At 41.6% G+C, this 17,155-nt stretch overlaps 1 protein-coding gene across 4 annotated transcripts in view; it reads right to left on the minus strand.

The window, feature by feature from the left end:
• Positions 1-17,155, minus strand: part of dcc (DCC netrin 1 receptor) — a 338,290-nt gene that overhangs the window by 160,016 nt on the left and 161,119 nt on the right. For 2 of the 4 annotated variants that reach the window (XM_039780568.1, XM_039780567.1), the window contains exon 8: positions 4,765-4,924. In XM_039780568.1, coding sequence (XP_039636502.1) covers positions 4,765-4,924 — 160 coding nt within the window. Of the gene's footprint in view, positions 1-4,764; positions 5,039-17,155 lie in introns of all 4 variants that reach the window. The other 2 variants (XM_039780566.1, XM_039780565.1) reach the window with 1 other exon arrangement.

Raw genomic sequence — 17,155 nt, forward strand, 5'->3', positions numbered from 1 at the left:
TCAGTTATCAACCACAGCATCAACAAATTTGTCCTCAAGCGCCAGTGAGTGCACTTGACCGTGGAATTCACACAAAAAAAGATCCATTAGCAACAAATGTGTTTTTCAAATGTATAAATTCCATCCAAATCTCTTTTCCATCAACCAATTTCTCTAAATGACATAAACTTGTTATTCTCCCATGCAATTTTCTCTCTATGTTCGCTCGTAGAAACTGAGGCACCTTTTCCGTAAGATTTCTGTAGAGAAATGATAGAGAAAGATGCTTCCTATAATGGAAGTCATCCGCACTCTCTCTTCCTGCCATCTTCCTTTCTCCTATCATCTTTTCTTGGTTTCCATCTAAGTATCTCTCCCTCCCTCCCCCATTCTTTCACTCTCGTTTTCTTGCTTTTGTTATTGGTGCTGAAAAACCTCTGTATTTCTCACATAGTCATTAGAACTGACACAACTTCTGACTCTGTTCCTTCTGTGAGTCATTAGGACTGACAGAATCTCTCTGTTGTGTGATTTTGTGATGAAACTTCAGTGGCTCTTTTTGTCCAACGTACCATTCAGAGCCCTGAAGCACTGCAGGCCAGTTAGTCCCCGAGGTAACAATGCTTAAAAGCCTGGGTGTGAAAGCCTTCAGCTGGAGCCCAGACTGTCAGAGGTTACCATTTAACATCAGCGAGGGACTCGCCAATATGTCACCCACAGCTTTTTCTAACAAACATTAAGAGCTGCTGTGTGCAGCAGAGCTGTGATCAAATGTCTTAAACATACTGTTAGTATGTCCTTTGTGCCTTTATACGTCAACAACACGTTGAGTTTGCAATGCCACCGGTGTGGCTCTATGGATGGCAATGTCGGCCTCCACTTTGGTTTAGACCAGTGTTGTAGTACTCAAGATCGTGCTAGGTCTCAAGACCAATTTTTGAAGTTCTCGTCTCGGAATCAACCGCATTTTTTACCCTGTCTCGTCTCAGATAAAGAGGACTCTGGATTTTCTTTCAAGACCAGAACTGCAGACACATCCCTAAATTGCCTGTGTATTGTCTAATTGTGTGTTACCATCATTACTGTGATTGGATGTAAAACTTCCTGCTTCAAATGCAACCAATAACTTGACTAATTTCTAATTAGAAATTTGTTACTGTTAAACCCCTCTCCCCACCCCCTTTAACATGCACTCCCAAGAAAGTGAATGCGGCAGACAGGAGAAGAAGCTCTGGCTGTCTGGCACTGGTCTGGTCTTGGTCTTGACACGGTCTCATCCTGCCTTGGTCTTGACTCAGTCTCAACCCCTCAAAGTCTTGGTCTTGTCTCGGTCTCGATACACTCTGGTCTTGCTGATGACTTGGTCTCGGTTTAGGTGGTCTTGACTACAACACTGGTTCAGACTGAAATATCTCACAAAACATTGAATGGATCTTCATGACAGCTCCACAATAAAGGCATTTACACACCAGGGGCGTGACGAACAAATGACACAAAATTTGTGAAATAATCGGCTGCAAATATTTCGCATCAATATTATTCATACAGAATTTGAATGACTGACTTAATGACTTTGAATGAGAGTGGAATGACAAAATTATATAATTACGCTATATATTCCACACAACAACAAAAAAACCTTGTTGTTTTTGCTAAATAGATGTGTTTTTTTTTTATTATTATTATGTGCATTAAACCACATATGTGCTAGTGGTCACACAGTTAAGTGTTTGGACCCCCTCAATAAAAATGTGAATGCCAAAAAATATATATGTATATTGACATGCATATAAATCACGTGTGTGGTTTTCAGTTAAATGTCTCAACAACTGAATAGCTGCCATACATTTTGGGAGACAAATGAAAGTCCCCCTCACAATACCTTTGATGAATGATCCTCTCACTTATGATCTAGCACCATTATCAGGTAAAACTACTATTTGTTTACTTATACTGCTTTTTTTAACTAAAAACAAAGATTCAAAGAAAGGTAGACATAGGTCTGTGGGTTTCCCCAATCTGCAGGTTGGAAACCACTGGTTTAAAGGACAAATCCGGCGCAAAATGACCCTAGGGGTTAATAACACACGTGTACCGAGTCGACCGTTCTCTGGGATTTGTTTTCATGCTAATCGAATGCGACCAGTTTTAGCGCAAACCGCATTATTAATGCTACCGTGGAAGAGTGGTGTTATTTTGAGCCTTGTTAGTGGTATAGAAATAGCAATTTCTTTTTACTTTATCTGTGCCCCGACGACTAGCCTTATAAGCTAATTAGCGGTTTGCACTAAAACTGGTCACATTCGATTAGCATGAAAACAGATCCCAAAGAACAGTCGACTCGGTTCACGTGTTATTAACCCCTAGGTTCATTTTGCACCGGATTTCTCCTTTAAGCTGCCAATACATGATCCGTGGCAAAACTAAAGAGTAGGGCGCAGAGCAGAGAGGCAAAGCACACGCAGGGATGTTCTCAGGGCTTAAAGTGAAAAAAAAAATTTCTTACATTACACATCACAATCACAACTTTGCATTGTTTAGCTTTTTCATAAACTCTTGGACAAAGCCGTTATTTTTAAATAACTCAGGCATAAAAATGGGTCAGGGGTAAAAAAGGTGAGAAGGATATTACCCCTCTAGGGGTTCCAGGGGCATGCTCCCCTGGAAGAAAATCTTAAATATTCCACATTTTAAAGCATCAATCCGATGCATTTTGAGATGCATTTTTTTCCAACCAACATTGTAATATTTCAATATGCACTCATTAAAGTTAATTTGACTGGCAAAACAGTTAAAGTCCTTCTGACATTAATTACACAATAATAAAAGTCATAATTTTTAAAAACTAAAAAGTTTTGGATCAATTTTTACTTCTTCCAACCATGTGTTAAATAAAGAGTCAATGTGGATTTACATATTGCAATAATATCATAATCCTAAAATGAATCATTGTGAAAACTAAAATGTACTACTTTGGCCAGGTCATCATCAAAAAAGCGAATAGTACATTCATGATTTTGTCCATGCTGATATTAGCTGCTTTATTTACATTTATTAAAAACGTCGCATTGTTTATCTTTTCATATAGCTAGACGTCTAGACTCTGGGACAAGGCCGTTATGTTTAAATAGCTGCCATGCTGATTCCAAACAGACAGCTTTGTCAAGGCAGTTTGGGCTTCAGATAGCTACAGTGAACGTGCACACACGTATAGTTTGTATCACGGTCGGTCAGTGAAGGAACAGGCGCAGTCTTAACGGTAGCGGTCGTTGCCGGTAACGTACTCGTATGACAGAGTGCACGGACCGAAGCTTTGAGACTAGCAAGCCCCGTCTTACCGCTGCTGTCGTCCAGTGTCTTCCTTCAACATGCGCTGCAGAAGCACCGGCTCCCTCAGTTTGAGGCACCGTGCTAAACAGCTTCCTGTCTCCAGCCTTTTCCTCTTGTCCTCTATTCATGCCCAGCGCCATTTGTTTTAACTACTTTCTCAACTAAAGCTGTATCTACATGCTCCAAGTTGGATAAACTTTGCCTAGATTTTTTTAGCCGCGTTACCACGGAGACCACACCGCACTCTCGCTTTTCGGCAAAGACCCGCCCTACTATGCATCTGATTGGCTAGAACTCGTTTCATTGGTAGGTGGAAGTTCGACGATTGGTTAAACCCAGCGCATCAAAAAGAAATCCCATGTGGACTTTTTAATTTATTTGTTTTTCTAAAATATTCATATGCCGGAAATCCGGCACCAGGCCCGATTACTTTCAACCCTGTGTTAGTTAGAGCTGTGTTCCTCTTATATGATTGGTAGGTGAAATCAATTGACTCGAAAATATTAAACCGCATGCAAGTTTGTTTGTTTTTTACTCACGGCCGCACGCTGGAGATCCGGCACGGTGCCGGAATACTTTAAGCCCTGTGTTCTGGAATTGGCCGCGCCTTGAAAGGTCAGCGGCAACAAGGTCAAAGATGAAATAATTTGAACTTTCAGCACAGCGCTTGGCGGCGATTCCGATTGGTAAGCGACGCCGAGGGTAGTGGTGGCCTAGCTGGGAGCCACCTCTCTCCCCATAGGAAAACAATGGAACGACCAGCGCAGAGCGGTTCTACCGTGGATCATGTGTAGGCGACTTTAGCGTAGAGCTGGGCATGGCCGGGTTAGCTCAGTTGGTAGAGCAGGCGCACACATATAGAGGTTTACTCCTTGACACAGCACCCGCAGGTTAGACTCCAACCTGCGGCCCTTTGCTGCATGTCATTCCCCCTCTCTCTCCACTTTCATGTCTTCAGCTGTCCTGTGGAAATACCTGCCTAAAAATGCCCCAAAAAATGTTCTTGAAAAAATTATTTAAAAAAAAGATTAGAGCTGGGCAATATATCGATATTTTAAGTTCGGCGTCGAAATATGGGGCTGGATATAGTCTCAGATTTTGGATATTGTGATATCGTGATATGACACGAGAGTTGTCTTCTACTGGTTTAAAGGCTGTGTTACTATAAAGTTATGTATTTCTCTGAACTCACCAGACTGTTCTAGCTGTTTTATTATTTGCCTTTACCCACTTAGTCATTGTATCCACATTGTTGGTGATTATTTATCAAAACTCTCATTGCGTTAATATTTTGTGAAAGCACCAATAGTCAACCCTGCTATATCGCCGCAATATCTACATTGATGGGTTTGGGCAAAAACATTGTGATATTTGATTTTCTCCATATCTCCCAGCTCTACTCTAGAGTCAGAATCCGTGTCTGATCAGACAAAGAAAAATGAATTCCCATCTTACCTCTCAACTCCGTCCTGGGAGTAATAAATGCCATAGGTCTGCACGGCTCCTCCGGTCTCCTCCGGGGGGCGCCAGCTGAGTCGGACAAATCGGCTGGACACTAGGACAGGGACCAGGTCGCGGGGGGCAGAGGGGAGGGCAACGCCCGGGCTGGGGGACACTGGTGGGGGATCAGAGGAGGAGGAGTAAGTCAAGGGGGTGCCAGAAGGAGCAGGAGGAGGGCGAGGAAGAGGGGGAGGCGTGTGGGCGGGTCTATACTGAGTGGGCGTGACCTCTGTTAACCGTTCAGCCAAGAGGGGCAAGGGGGGGAAGGGAGGGGAGCAGGGACAAGGAGGTGGAGGTGGAGGGAAGGTGCAGGAAGGAGGCAGAGCAAAAAACAACAACAACCAAATAGGGAGCAAATGACAAATGAGATGAGCAGAGAAGGAACGGAAAAGATGTGAAGAGACAAGAAGGAAGAAAAGGAGGAAGAAGAGTGGTAAAGAAGATCACAGGCAAGAAGAAAGAGCATCTGAAGACTTTTTAGTCATCAATCAGAACATATCAATCATCTGGACGTAGAGACGGCTGCCTCCTCTCACATTAAATCAAAGCTGGTCAAAGTAATGGGATGATTAATGGCTGACATCTCAGTCTTGCAGATGAATTCAAATTAGGGGTGCATGATATATCAACTCAATATCGTATATCGCGATATCACGTTGCGCAATATTATATCAAAAGTGTCACGATAACTATGCAATATACGCTGCGTCCCGTCCGTTGGCTGTGGAGCTTAGCTGTGTTTGATTTAGAGCCCGTGTTGTATTTGTTATGAATCTATTTTGATGCGCTTTCCCATAACTTTTGTAATTTTACATATGTTTAAAAATATCAAAATGAATATCAATATCGCAATATTCATAATCAATATTGCATTTTGTCAATATCGTGGAACCCTAATTCAAACATTGAAATAGAAATCTGGAGGTTGTTCCTTTGAGAAGTTGATAAATAGGGTTTTGGAATAACTACTTTTATAGTGGAGTTATAGCTAGACTCATAACAATTGGGCAATTTGCCATATCCTGAGGTAGAATGTAAGCAATTCCTAAATAAGTTAGAAGACAAAAATTAAAGACCTGGATACTTCAATGACATCTGATCCACAGGCCTTTCTATTTACACCTGGTATTATTATTACCAGGTAGGGCTGAACGATTTGGGGGAAAAATCGAATTGTGATTTTTCTGCCAGATATTGCGATTACGATTCAAGATAAGAAATTTTTAAGCATAGCTAATGTTTAATATTCACTGTGTAACAGATAAAACATGTCATCCCACCAAAAAATACTGCTCTATATTCTTATGCAGGGATGAGAACATGGATATGAATGGCCAGCAATATGTGTTTTTCTTTAAATAGGCATGGGGACAACACAAGCTAAAGTTATAATGATACCAAAATAATTCCAATACAAAATATCAGGACTTTCTTGTAAACTGAAATGTTTGATATGTCTCCGTTCAACAGCAGCATCTAGATGTAGTTTAGAAATTGTGACAGTTGTGGGATTGGCTCATATTCTCTGCTATTACCAGTAGTTGAAAAGAAATGCACGCTGGGATCCTTCAAGTTTACCCAAGTCAGCTCCGGGAATATCCTCGCTAAAACATGCCGAGCAAGAACACTTCAAGGTAGTTGGACTAGTATTGGCTAAATGAGGATGTTGAATTGGTACAGTACTGAATTGTGGCATTTCACAAGTGCACAAGAACACTATGTACTGAGAAAAACACAGAGTAAGAAAGGCCTGGAGTTCCCAGGGCAGAGTGTGTGTGATGTGTGTGTATACAGCAGTGTTTACAGTAGTTCCTGCTTTTAAGTTGCCGTCAATTATACTGCTGGAGAGAACAGTCCCCAAGGCGGAAACACAGCAATAATCAATGTACCACACACACACACACACACACGGGCTGCACAATAAATCACAATTGTATCGAAATCACAATATGGACGTGTGCAATATCCAAATAATAGGCCTATGTCAAACCATTCTGAATGAAGTATTGTGGTGCTGCGGAGACGTCCCAGCCTACAAATCCTATCCTACAAACCTTTGTTTGGTACAGATCCTTGCAAAAATCACACAATAACCATTTACATTTCTGTTATTTTTCAATGAATATTAGAATAATGATACACAAAGGATCATTCCCTCCAATATCATGAATCATATCGCAATCGCATATCGTATATCAGTCAAAATACAAAGTAATTCAATATTTTCCTCATATCGTGCAGCCCGCCCACACACCCACACACACACACACACACATACACACACACACACACACACACACACACACATAGTGCGTCTCACTTTCTTTGTGGGGACCCATCATTGACATAATGCATTCCCTAGACCCTTACCCTAAACTTAACCATCACAACTAAATGCCTAACCTTAACCCTAACCCTCACCCTAACCATAACCTAATTGTAACCCTAATCCTACAACCAAGTCTTAACCCTCAAACAGCCCTTTAAAGTTGTGGGGTCCAGCATTTTGGCCCCACAAAGCCACAAGTATACTAGACTCCCGGTTTTTGGACCCCACGAATGTAGTTAAACAAGAATCACACAAACACACACACACACACACACACACACACACACACACACACACACACACACACACACACAGATGATTATCTAAAACCAAACAATCAACCAATCAACTCTATTCTCTTCTCCTTGTCTTCTCTCCCTGTCTCCTTTCCTCCTTTCCATGTCTCCTTTCCTACTCTCTTGTCCTTCATCATAAGCTGAGAGAAATCCAATCTATCCCTGGGGTCAACTGTTGGGACTCTCCACAGAGACTAAAAGCTTGTGGCATGTCTGTACATGTCAATACGGCTTCATTGAACACACACATTTTACACTACATAACGTGATTTAAAGGAAAGAAGAGAGGAGGGGAAAGAGGGGTGGATAAGGGAGAGAGAAAAGAATGATGGAATAAAATGAAACTAAGTGTAGATGAAGGAAGAGAAAGAGGAAAGAGGAGGAAAAGGGGAAGGAAGAAAAAGAGCAGGTGATGAAGGAAAGAAAAAAACAGGCTATAGCAGGAAATAAAGAGAGAACCAGGAGGAAGAAGAAGAAGAAGAAGAAGAAGAAGAAGAAAAAAGAGGACACGTAGGAAGAAAAAGAGCAGATTTAGGAAATAAAAGAAGATAAAGATAAGAAGAAGTTGAGGGAGAAAGAATTTAAAAAGCAGAGGAGATGAGGAAGAAAAACAGACAAGAGCGGAGAAGGAGAGGGAATTAATCTAAAGTTACAAGAAAGGGAAAGAGGAGAAAAGACAAGGAGATGAAGGGAGAAGGAGAAGGAGAAGAAAAAGAGGCTTGGAGCTTGAAACAAAGGAGTGTTAACACACCTACTCGCGTCTCTGTGAAATGAGATTTCGGGGTGTGAAGGGCGGATTGGTTGCTGCTCGGTGACCCGGTCCCAGAAACCGAGCCGGCGCTGAGCAGTAAAGCGTTACTCTTTGCCGCAAATTGACGGCTGGGCTAAATAATAGAGTCAGACACCACAGAAGAAGAGCCAGAAAACAATCTGAATAAGTGTTGAAAATAACACTGCAGTCTGCCCGACGACCAATTATACCTGCGATGTGAACGTGCGCACACAGACACACACACACACACACACACACACACACACACACACACACACACACACCGTTTTTTTTTTTTCCATCAGTCTGTCCATTTTCTACAAGCTGTTCTGCATTTATATTGTTTCTGCTGCCTGAATGATCTTTAGGGGAGTCTGGTTTCTACAAGAAATGTGATTTTGTGTGTGTGTGTGTGTGTGTGCGCACGCATGTGCGAGTGTTTGTGAGAGAGTGTGTGTGAGTGTGTGTGTGTGCGTGCATGTGTGTGTCTGTGTGTGAGAGTGTGTATATGTGCGTATGCGTTTGTGAGAGTGTGTGTGTGTGTGTGTGTGTGTGTTTGCAATAAAGAATGCACTGGAAGCTTATACATAAATGGACAAAACACCATGTATTATGTTTCTACTGGTGTCCAAAATATGCAGGCTACACAACAACAGAAGCTCTAGATATAGTATACACCTTATAAATAAATAAAATATATCAATACATTTATATTTATAGTTATACAATAACCTCTGTCTGGGTTTATTATGTATAAGAGTCAGTTTCGACTGCAATTATATTGCTATATTTACCTTTTTAATAAAATTCCATATGAAAGAAGGTAAAGAAACATTGAGTAAACAAGACATTTTCTCCCTCAATGTTTTCATATTTACAAAGTGCATACAATTCACCTAAATGCATTATTATAAAACATTAAGTATTGAGGACCAATCAGTGACGTCTTTATAAAGTAATGCTACTTGATCTGTAAATGCACAGAGCTTTAGGGGTTTTATCTGCAATTTCACAGAGAACTCTACAGTCTGAAGCGCTTTCTGTTTGATTCAGGAGCCTTCTAGCATACGTTCAGGCAGGGATATCAGAGACGGTTTAGAACTGAGACCCCCAACTCAGAGTAGTTTCCTGTGTCTGTGCCTCTTTAGGAGACTAGCGGCAGGTCCTGAGTGCGTTGATTCCAACAGGAGAAGTGAACGTGAACACAGATTATGAGCGATCCTTTTCCCCCCATAGTCACCAAAGTAAATATTGGAGCCATTTTTCACAAGCCACAAATCTCCAGAATATTCTGACACTAAAATTGCATTTTTCAGACAAACACATGAGGAGAAAATTAACTTTGTTCGAAACCTGTTTCTGTCTCAGTACCAAACTCTCGCGAGATCTGGCAACACAGAGAAGCTAACGTCAGCTAACATTCATGAACGCCCAAACAAAACTAATCTCCTAAATAACTAAACTAACTAAATATGTATTTTAGCTGTGTAAATATCTATGGTTAGCAATAGAAAATATGAATACATTATTCAAATATAACTTTTCATCCATCCACATGACGTTCACTACACGTCACACAAATAAACATAACATTTCTCAAGAGCAATTTTTGAAGGGGACACAAACAATACAGCCAAAATTGTACATGTGTAGGATATGTGTAGTTGTGGAACTTCAGTCAGTAAGCTGGCAAACTATTTTATTACCTTTAAACACCGGAGGAAGTGATTCTTTTCTCTAATACAGATGATGCTGAATTGAGAACTGAACCCCCTAGCAAGAAAGCTAACATTAAATAACTAGCCAGCTGGCTCATTTTGTGTAACCGGTGAAAGCATGTTGGGTGGAATTAGCAAGCTAGCTAACTAGCCATTCAACAAGCTATTAAACAAGCTACCAAACAAGCTAGGTAACGTTATAATCGCTAACATAGAGAACCTACGGAAAAATCTTTTGTCGTGACTTATTTATTAATGACACAGTGTCATCTGTATTAGAGAAAAGAATCCCTTCATCCAATGTTTAAAGTGAATAAAATAGCCTTGTCTACATACTGGAGATCCACACCTCGCGTTACTGAAGTAATCCTCAGAATAGTTCCCAGTATGTATACGGTTAGAAGATGGCTGTGTGTCATGTGACCTTGTTATTTGTACACGCTGTGACTATACAAATCACAACATGGAAATAGGAACATGTTATTTTGTCTCTTATTGGGAGCAGTAGGCTAGATGGAGCCGATTACCTCCAGGATCTGTGTTAAGCTAGGCTAGATGGAGCCGGTTACCTCCAGGATCTGTGCTAAGCTAGGCTAGATGGAGCCGGTTACCTCCAGGATCTGTGCTAAGCTAGGCTAGATGGAGCCGGTTACCTCCAGGATCTGTGTTAAGCTAGGCTAGATGGAGCCGATTACCTCCAGGATCTGTGCTAAGCTAGGCTAGATGGAGCCGGTTACCTCCAGGATCTGTGTTAAGCTAGGCTAGATGGAGCCGGTTACCTCCAGGATCTGTGCTAAGCTAGGCTAGCGGTGGGGGCGTCAGACAGAGTTGCGACACGCACGAAGATGAGAAGGGTATGTATGGACTTATCTAACTCTGGGGGACACGGGGAATAAGACAAAGTCTCAATAATTAATCCTTTAAAACGCAATTTTTTCCCCATTTGTATTGTTTTACTACTTACACAGTGATTTCAATTATATATTATTACATTGTTTACAATACACAGCGTTTTTTTTAATGATTTCTTTAGGGGGGGGACATCCCTCAGATGGGGTAGAATCTCCTGACACCCCCCCACCAGAACCTATACGCCTATGCTGACTGCCTATATCTAATCTGCTGCAGCTCTCTTTTTGGTTTTATAATCTCCTATTTTTTTGTGTTCAATGTTGCACAGTACAGCATCTTGCAACTATAGTTTTGAAAGGTGCTTCATAGACTCATAACTTGACTTACCTCCTCCATGTTGTAAATATTTACCGCTGCTGCTGCTAACTGCTAACCTGACACGCCAGGTGGTTTGTTACCCAGAACCACCTGGGAAGCCTTCATTGGAAACAGTTTGATAAAGGACAGGAAGGGGAACTGAAGAAGTTACATCTGCTCTCTTCAAATCCACCAGACTCCAGTGACAAAAACAACAATTTCCCCTCACAGAACTCTGCGTTATCGCTGCCTACCGTGGCGTCGGCCACAGTTAGCGCTACAGTATTTGGCTTCTGTGCTTTTGTTTCCAAACTTAGTACAGCTAATGTCAGCTAATGCTAACATTCACATTATTCATGACTACAGATGGTGTGATACAACAGATTCTCACTCCCATCCCGTAAAATACAGACGCTTGGTCAGGTCCCTTTGTTGTTGTTATTGACGCTAAAAGTCCCCTTTAGCGTCATATAACATAACAAGGGCGCTTTTTTCGTCGCTTCAGACGCTGACAGCCACTGTCCAAATGTCCTTATTTTACGAGTTCGGAGTGAGAACAGGTTGTCCGATACCATTTTTTCCTTCCCGATACCAATTCTGATACCGGAACTTGCGTTTCAGCCGATACCAAGTACAGATCCGATACAGGTCTGATAAAAAAATACAAATATTTGATTATGTTTTAACAGCTGTATACTACTAATCCCGTATGGATGTGATATGATTGCTATCCTTATTGTGAAACTCTTTGTAAAACATGAACAAACACAAACAATCAATGCCAAAGAACTAGTTTGACAGTCAGTCATAACGGAAAAAGAACATAAATCAACTACTTTAAAGTGGATTTTCTTCAGGGCTAAATTACATGGTATCAGATCGGTGCAGAAACAAACTCTTTGCGATACAGATACCAGCTTTTTAGGCGGTATTGGAGGTTTTTCCGATCCCGGTATTGGTATTGGGAACATCTCTATTCATGACTTTATTGATAAGATTACTGTGGTAACCCATGTCACTGCTTTTTGCTACGGCTGAGTGGGCGCTTCCATTTCAAAATAACCTGGAAAAGAACGTAGATGGACTCGGCCTTTGAACAGCTTAGTTCACACTGCCCGTCTTTAGTGCCAGTGCAGTAAAAATGTATGAAGGGGGACTTGTGGTATGAAACAGATACAGACCAAATCTCTTTCTCTCCTTATCATTTTGCCTATACATATTCTCCTTATCCCCTCTCTGCCTCACCCTCTCTCTCTCTCTCTCTCTACCTCTATTTATGCAGAACAAGACTGCTTCAGCTCCACTCTGATTCACATTCATACTGCCTCTCTCTCTCTCTCGGCGCTCAATTTCAGGGCTCATTTCAGCCAGCTGCCATTAAAAACGCCTGTACTACACACAAACACGCACATGCGCACGCACGCACACACACACACACACACACACACACACACACACACACACACACACACTGCCCTCTAGTTTTACATTCCTCTAAAATGGATATTTATTCCTCTAAATCTCCAACACTGTAGGTGAGTGACTAAAATCTCTAATATCTTAACTGTGTGTGTGTGTGTGTGTGTGTGTGTGTGTGTGTGTGTGTGTGTGTGTGTGTGTGTGTGTACTGTTTGACCTCACTGACCTGAAGACGGAAACTGAATGAATGGATGAAGTTGAATAAAGGCACGTAGAAACAGAAAAAAAGCAGATGCAAAAGGTGGAAAAGAATACTAACTATATATGTACTATAATCATATAGCATCTTCTTTTGCAACTTAGGTTTTATGTGTTTTCTTTTTGGCATTGTTTAAAGTGAGTGATATGGTGACCTATCCAGGAGCTGTATAGGTCTATCTATATCTATATATAGAGATGAAACTATGAAACTGATATTTATCTTCTCGGACTCTGGGGAAGTCAGAAACGAGAAGAATGACCTAACCCTAACCATAAAGTGAGTGTGAGGCATGGCGTGCGTGCGTGCGTGCAGAACGTGTGTGTGTATGTTTGTGTGTGTGTGTGTGTGTGTATGTTGTCTAACTTGTTGTGAAAGCCCTATGTGTATGTGTCCGTAGCTATAAAGCTGCTCATCACAGTGTGTCTCTGTGTTTGCAGTAATTCCCTGTGAAAGCTGAGTGTGTGGCTACAGTACATGAATTTACCTTGAAAGCTGTGTGTGTGTGTGTGTGTGTGTGTGTGTGTGTGTGTGTGTGTGTGTGTGTGTGTGTGTGTGTGTGTGTGTGTGTGTGTGTGTGTGTGCGTGCGTGCGTGCGTGTAATTTCCAGTAAAAGCTCTGTGTTACAGGGCAGTAATTCCAGGTGTTTTTCCATGTCTGGAGCCCTGATGTTTTTACAGTGTGAGCAGGAAACACAGGTCACACCGCAAAGTTTGAGACCGTCATCAGTGCCAAAAAACCCTAACACACACACACACACCCACACCCACACACACACACACACACACACACAAACACCCATTGAGGTGACCGTTGAGAGCTGACCTGGCAGCCTGTAATAAACAGTAGTTCGGAGTAATAATCCAACCTCCACTTTGTTGTCAACACACTAGTGTTTTTTCTTTAAATCACACCTATTATGCTCGACGTCCACCACAACATAACAAACCACGAGTCCAAAATACCAGACTCCAGTGTGGCGGTAAAACAATTCCAAATTTTGCTGTACAATTAATCGTCTCAGAAATAATTGCGATTAGAAGCACAATTGTCTCTTTCAGTCAAATTTAAAAAATATTTAGTTATTTATTACTTTTTTAAACAAATACAAGTTTTGAATGGATTCCAGGATACATCTTTTGGTTATATCAAATGTCATGTGACCCAGATGATGTAATAACACAAATACACAGCCTATAAAGTAAACCACGTCTCTTTATTATCATAAAAATGTTCTTCTAACTGTACACCCCCCCAGTTATTTTTGTTAATCCTGGAAGGACTGTCATCCTTCCAGGATTTCACAGTGTCGCGATCCCAACAATTCACGTGAATTCAACCAATCACCGTGAATTCGGTGCGACTTGCAATTTTGACCAATCACCGCAACTTTACCGCAAGTTTGACCAATAACCGGAGTCCCCCGCGACTTCAACCAATCACAGCAGTCCCACGTGCCAGACTTTTGCATCAGTATGTGACTCTGAGAGCCACTGACCAAGCGGGAGTGAGAACGGGTTGACGTAACGCACGTACGTCGACAAATTCATTTCCTTGTTTCTCATATGAAGACGAGACGTGTGTGACTCGAACATCTCACATTTACCAACAAAACGTACAGCGAAAGACCGTGCAAAACATTTCAGACCGTCCTACTAACCTGTACACATGTTAACATCAAAGTACACTGTAACGGTTTTTCACTCTGAAGTCGCTGAAAGCTGCTGCTGTTTCAATCCTGTCGGCTCTCTGCAGCGGGCGGGGCTGCTGGGAAAACTCAGCCCAGATTAGTTTTATTCTCCCCGAAAACAAGTTTCCTTTTTAGTTTTAAAGAAGTATACCAAAAAAAACAACTTTTTTTTGCAATTTTCACTGTCTCTCGCAACTTCATTGCAACAAAAATAGAAAAGACAACGCAAATTTTATCAAATTTTTTAGAAAAGCTCCCGCAAAATCAGGCATTTTGGGCCGCAACAAATCTCAAAAAAAGGCCGTGAAATCCTGTAGGGACTGCTATGAACGTGTATAGAGCCAAGTGCCAGCAACTAACAACATGACTGGTTGTTGTCCAGCGATGTGGCATTTAAATGGCTATTTTTTTAAGCAGAGTCCAGCTCAGATCTCCCTCCATATAGTTCTAGTACAAACACAAAATTCAAATATAATACTGAAAATGCTATATAATAGTTGTCCTTTATTACTGGACCAATATCAAAGATTGTTGTTCTCATCAGTCACTTAGACACAAAACAAAAGGAAAATAGGGTCCAGGTTGAAAAAAATGGTAGTTACCCTTTAACTGTCATCGCCGCATGGCGCTAATTCTTTCTGGCTGAAGTCCACTACCACGGCCCCTGAAAGGAGCGTCATCTGGCGGTGTCTGTAGCCAGCTCGCAGTCACCTGTTGGTGGCTAAACAACTGCCGCTAGTAGCCGGCGTCCCGGAGCTCTGTAGCGGCTAAATACAACCAGATACTGCTGCTCGGATTTTATCGTTCTATGGCACTACGTGTTCACGTTACACTGTTTTACTTAGTAAAAAATACTTTTATTTTAGGTATATAATATATGGTCTATTGGTGAAGTAGCATTGATCACTTATAATTAAGCAGAGGCAGCAATATATAGACCCCCCCACCCCCCCCTGCAAATCACACCCTGGTTACCACAAAATAAACGTTATAATCAAACAATACTCCATATTGTCACCGGCACAGCTGATGTGGTCCAAACATTTCCAAAAACAGTTAACTCCAGAAACTGAGTCATTGAACCCAATCGATCACTTTATATATACAGTATATATGTCAGAGTGCTTCCGTGTGTTCCTGATTTATTTTCATGAATACAAATATTCCAAAAACAGTTTTGGATTCAACTCTGTAATGTTGACAGAGAAATGATGTGAATGAGAAGTGATGAGCCTGGTGTGCTCACATGGCTCTGGGTGTGCCGTCATGCTGATTTGATCACGTTCTAAATATCTAATTGACCAATCAGATTGCCTGGTCTGATCTACTTGTTGTAGCCTACAATTGGCCTAATTTTTTGACTTAGTTTGGCAGGGGTTCCCGTTGGACACAGGGGAAACACTGATGTATGAAAATGCCAAGATCATTTTAAATTATTAATCGAAGGTGCCTGAACCCAGTTCCGGATCGTTCCGGCCCACATTAACACCTGGGTAGCTTAGAGGTATGTAAACAGTGGTTCAGATGTGTTGCTCTGGACTAACTCTTATGAAGGATTTTTGCTGCCTGGTTTCACAGTGTAATGAATCTGTGAAACCAGATTTCTCCAGCTTTATCTCACTTCCTCTCATGTTTTTTTGCCCCAGACTCTTGCTATCTCAGCTTTCTGCCAGATGTGAAGCTTTTTTCATCTTATCTCACTCATTTTAATACCTCATGTTTTGAATGGTTTTGCTACAAAATCATGGACTGACAGCACAAGATAAAAATGAAAGAAAGGTAGTTTGAGTTCTTGGTTGTTTTGATCAAACTTGTTCTTCAAACTTCTACGGTAATGTTAAATTTGTTTGGTGCCACAGAGACTATTTCGTATTCAGTGTTGGGCCGATAAACTTGTATAACGGATAAATCAATTGTTTGATTTGCAACGCAATCAATTAAGAACATCTACAGTTTCTCTGTGCCTGTACCCCACTATAAATAAGCGTGTATAGGAGCAGGAGCTGCAGCCGTCCAGGAAATACCCACTACCTTGTATACACGACCGCAAGATGGAGGTGTCCGGATATTATCCACTGACTTGTATAAATGAGAAAAAAAGCTACAGCCATCCAGGAATCATCCACTGAGCTGCAGCCATCCAGGGATTACCCACTGCCCTGTATTAACAGGCCTGAGATGCAGGAGTCCAGGAATTAGCCACTGGCCTGTTTAAATTAGCAAAGGCTATGATGGATGAACCTCTACAGCTACAAAGAGCAACTAAACGGTGTCAAATTTGAAAACAAAGTGAGTCTAGAGTACGAGCAATCCTTATATTATTCCTGCTGCACCGAAAACGTAGCAAAGCATAACCACCAGGCACAGTTGCACTGCGTTTTGGCTGCGCAGTGGATCTGTTCCCGTTGTCCACCATGCGCCATACCACACCGGGAGCGTCTCAGAGGCGGAAGGTCTTGCCTGTCGGACTCGCCAATTTCATTGTTTTGGCCATTTTCCCTGCCTATTTGTGCTTCCACCATTAAAGAAAATAGTCTACATAGTTACATAGTAGGCTCTAGCCCTTCCACTCCCTGCCTGCCTTGTTGAACGCCCCACGGCTCCGTCAAAAATAAGACCTGGTGCATATTTTTAGCAGAGCAGAGCGGAGAGCC

Source organism: Perca fluviatilis, chromosome 17 (assembly GCF_010015445.1).
Source record: "Perca fluviatilis chromosome 17, GENO_Pfluv_1.0, whole genome shotgun sequence".
Taxonomy (NCBI): Eukaryota; Metazoa; Chordata; class Actinopteri; order Perciformes; family Percidae; genus Perca; species Perca fluviatilis.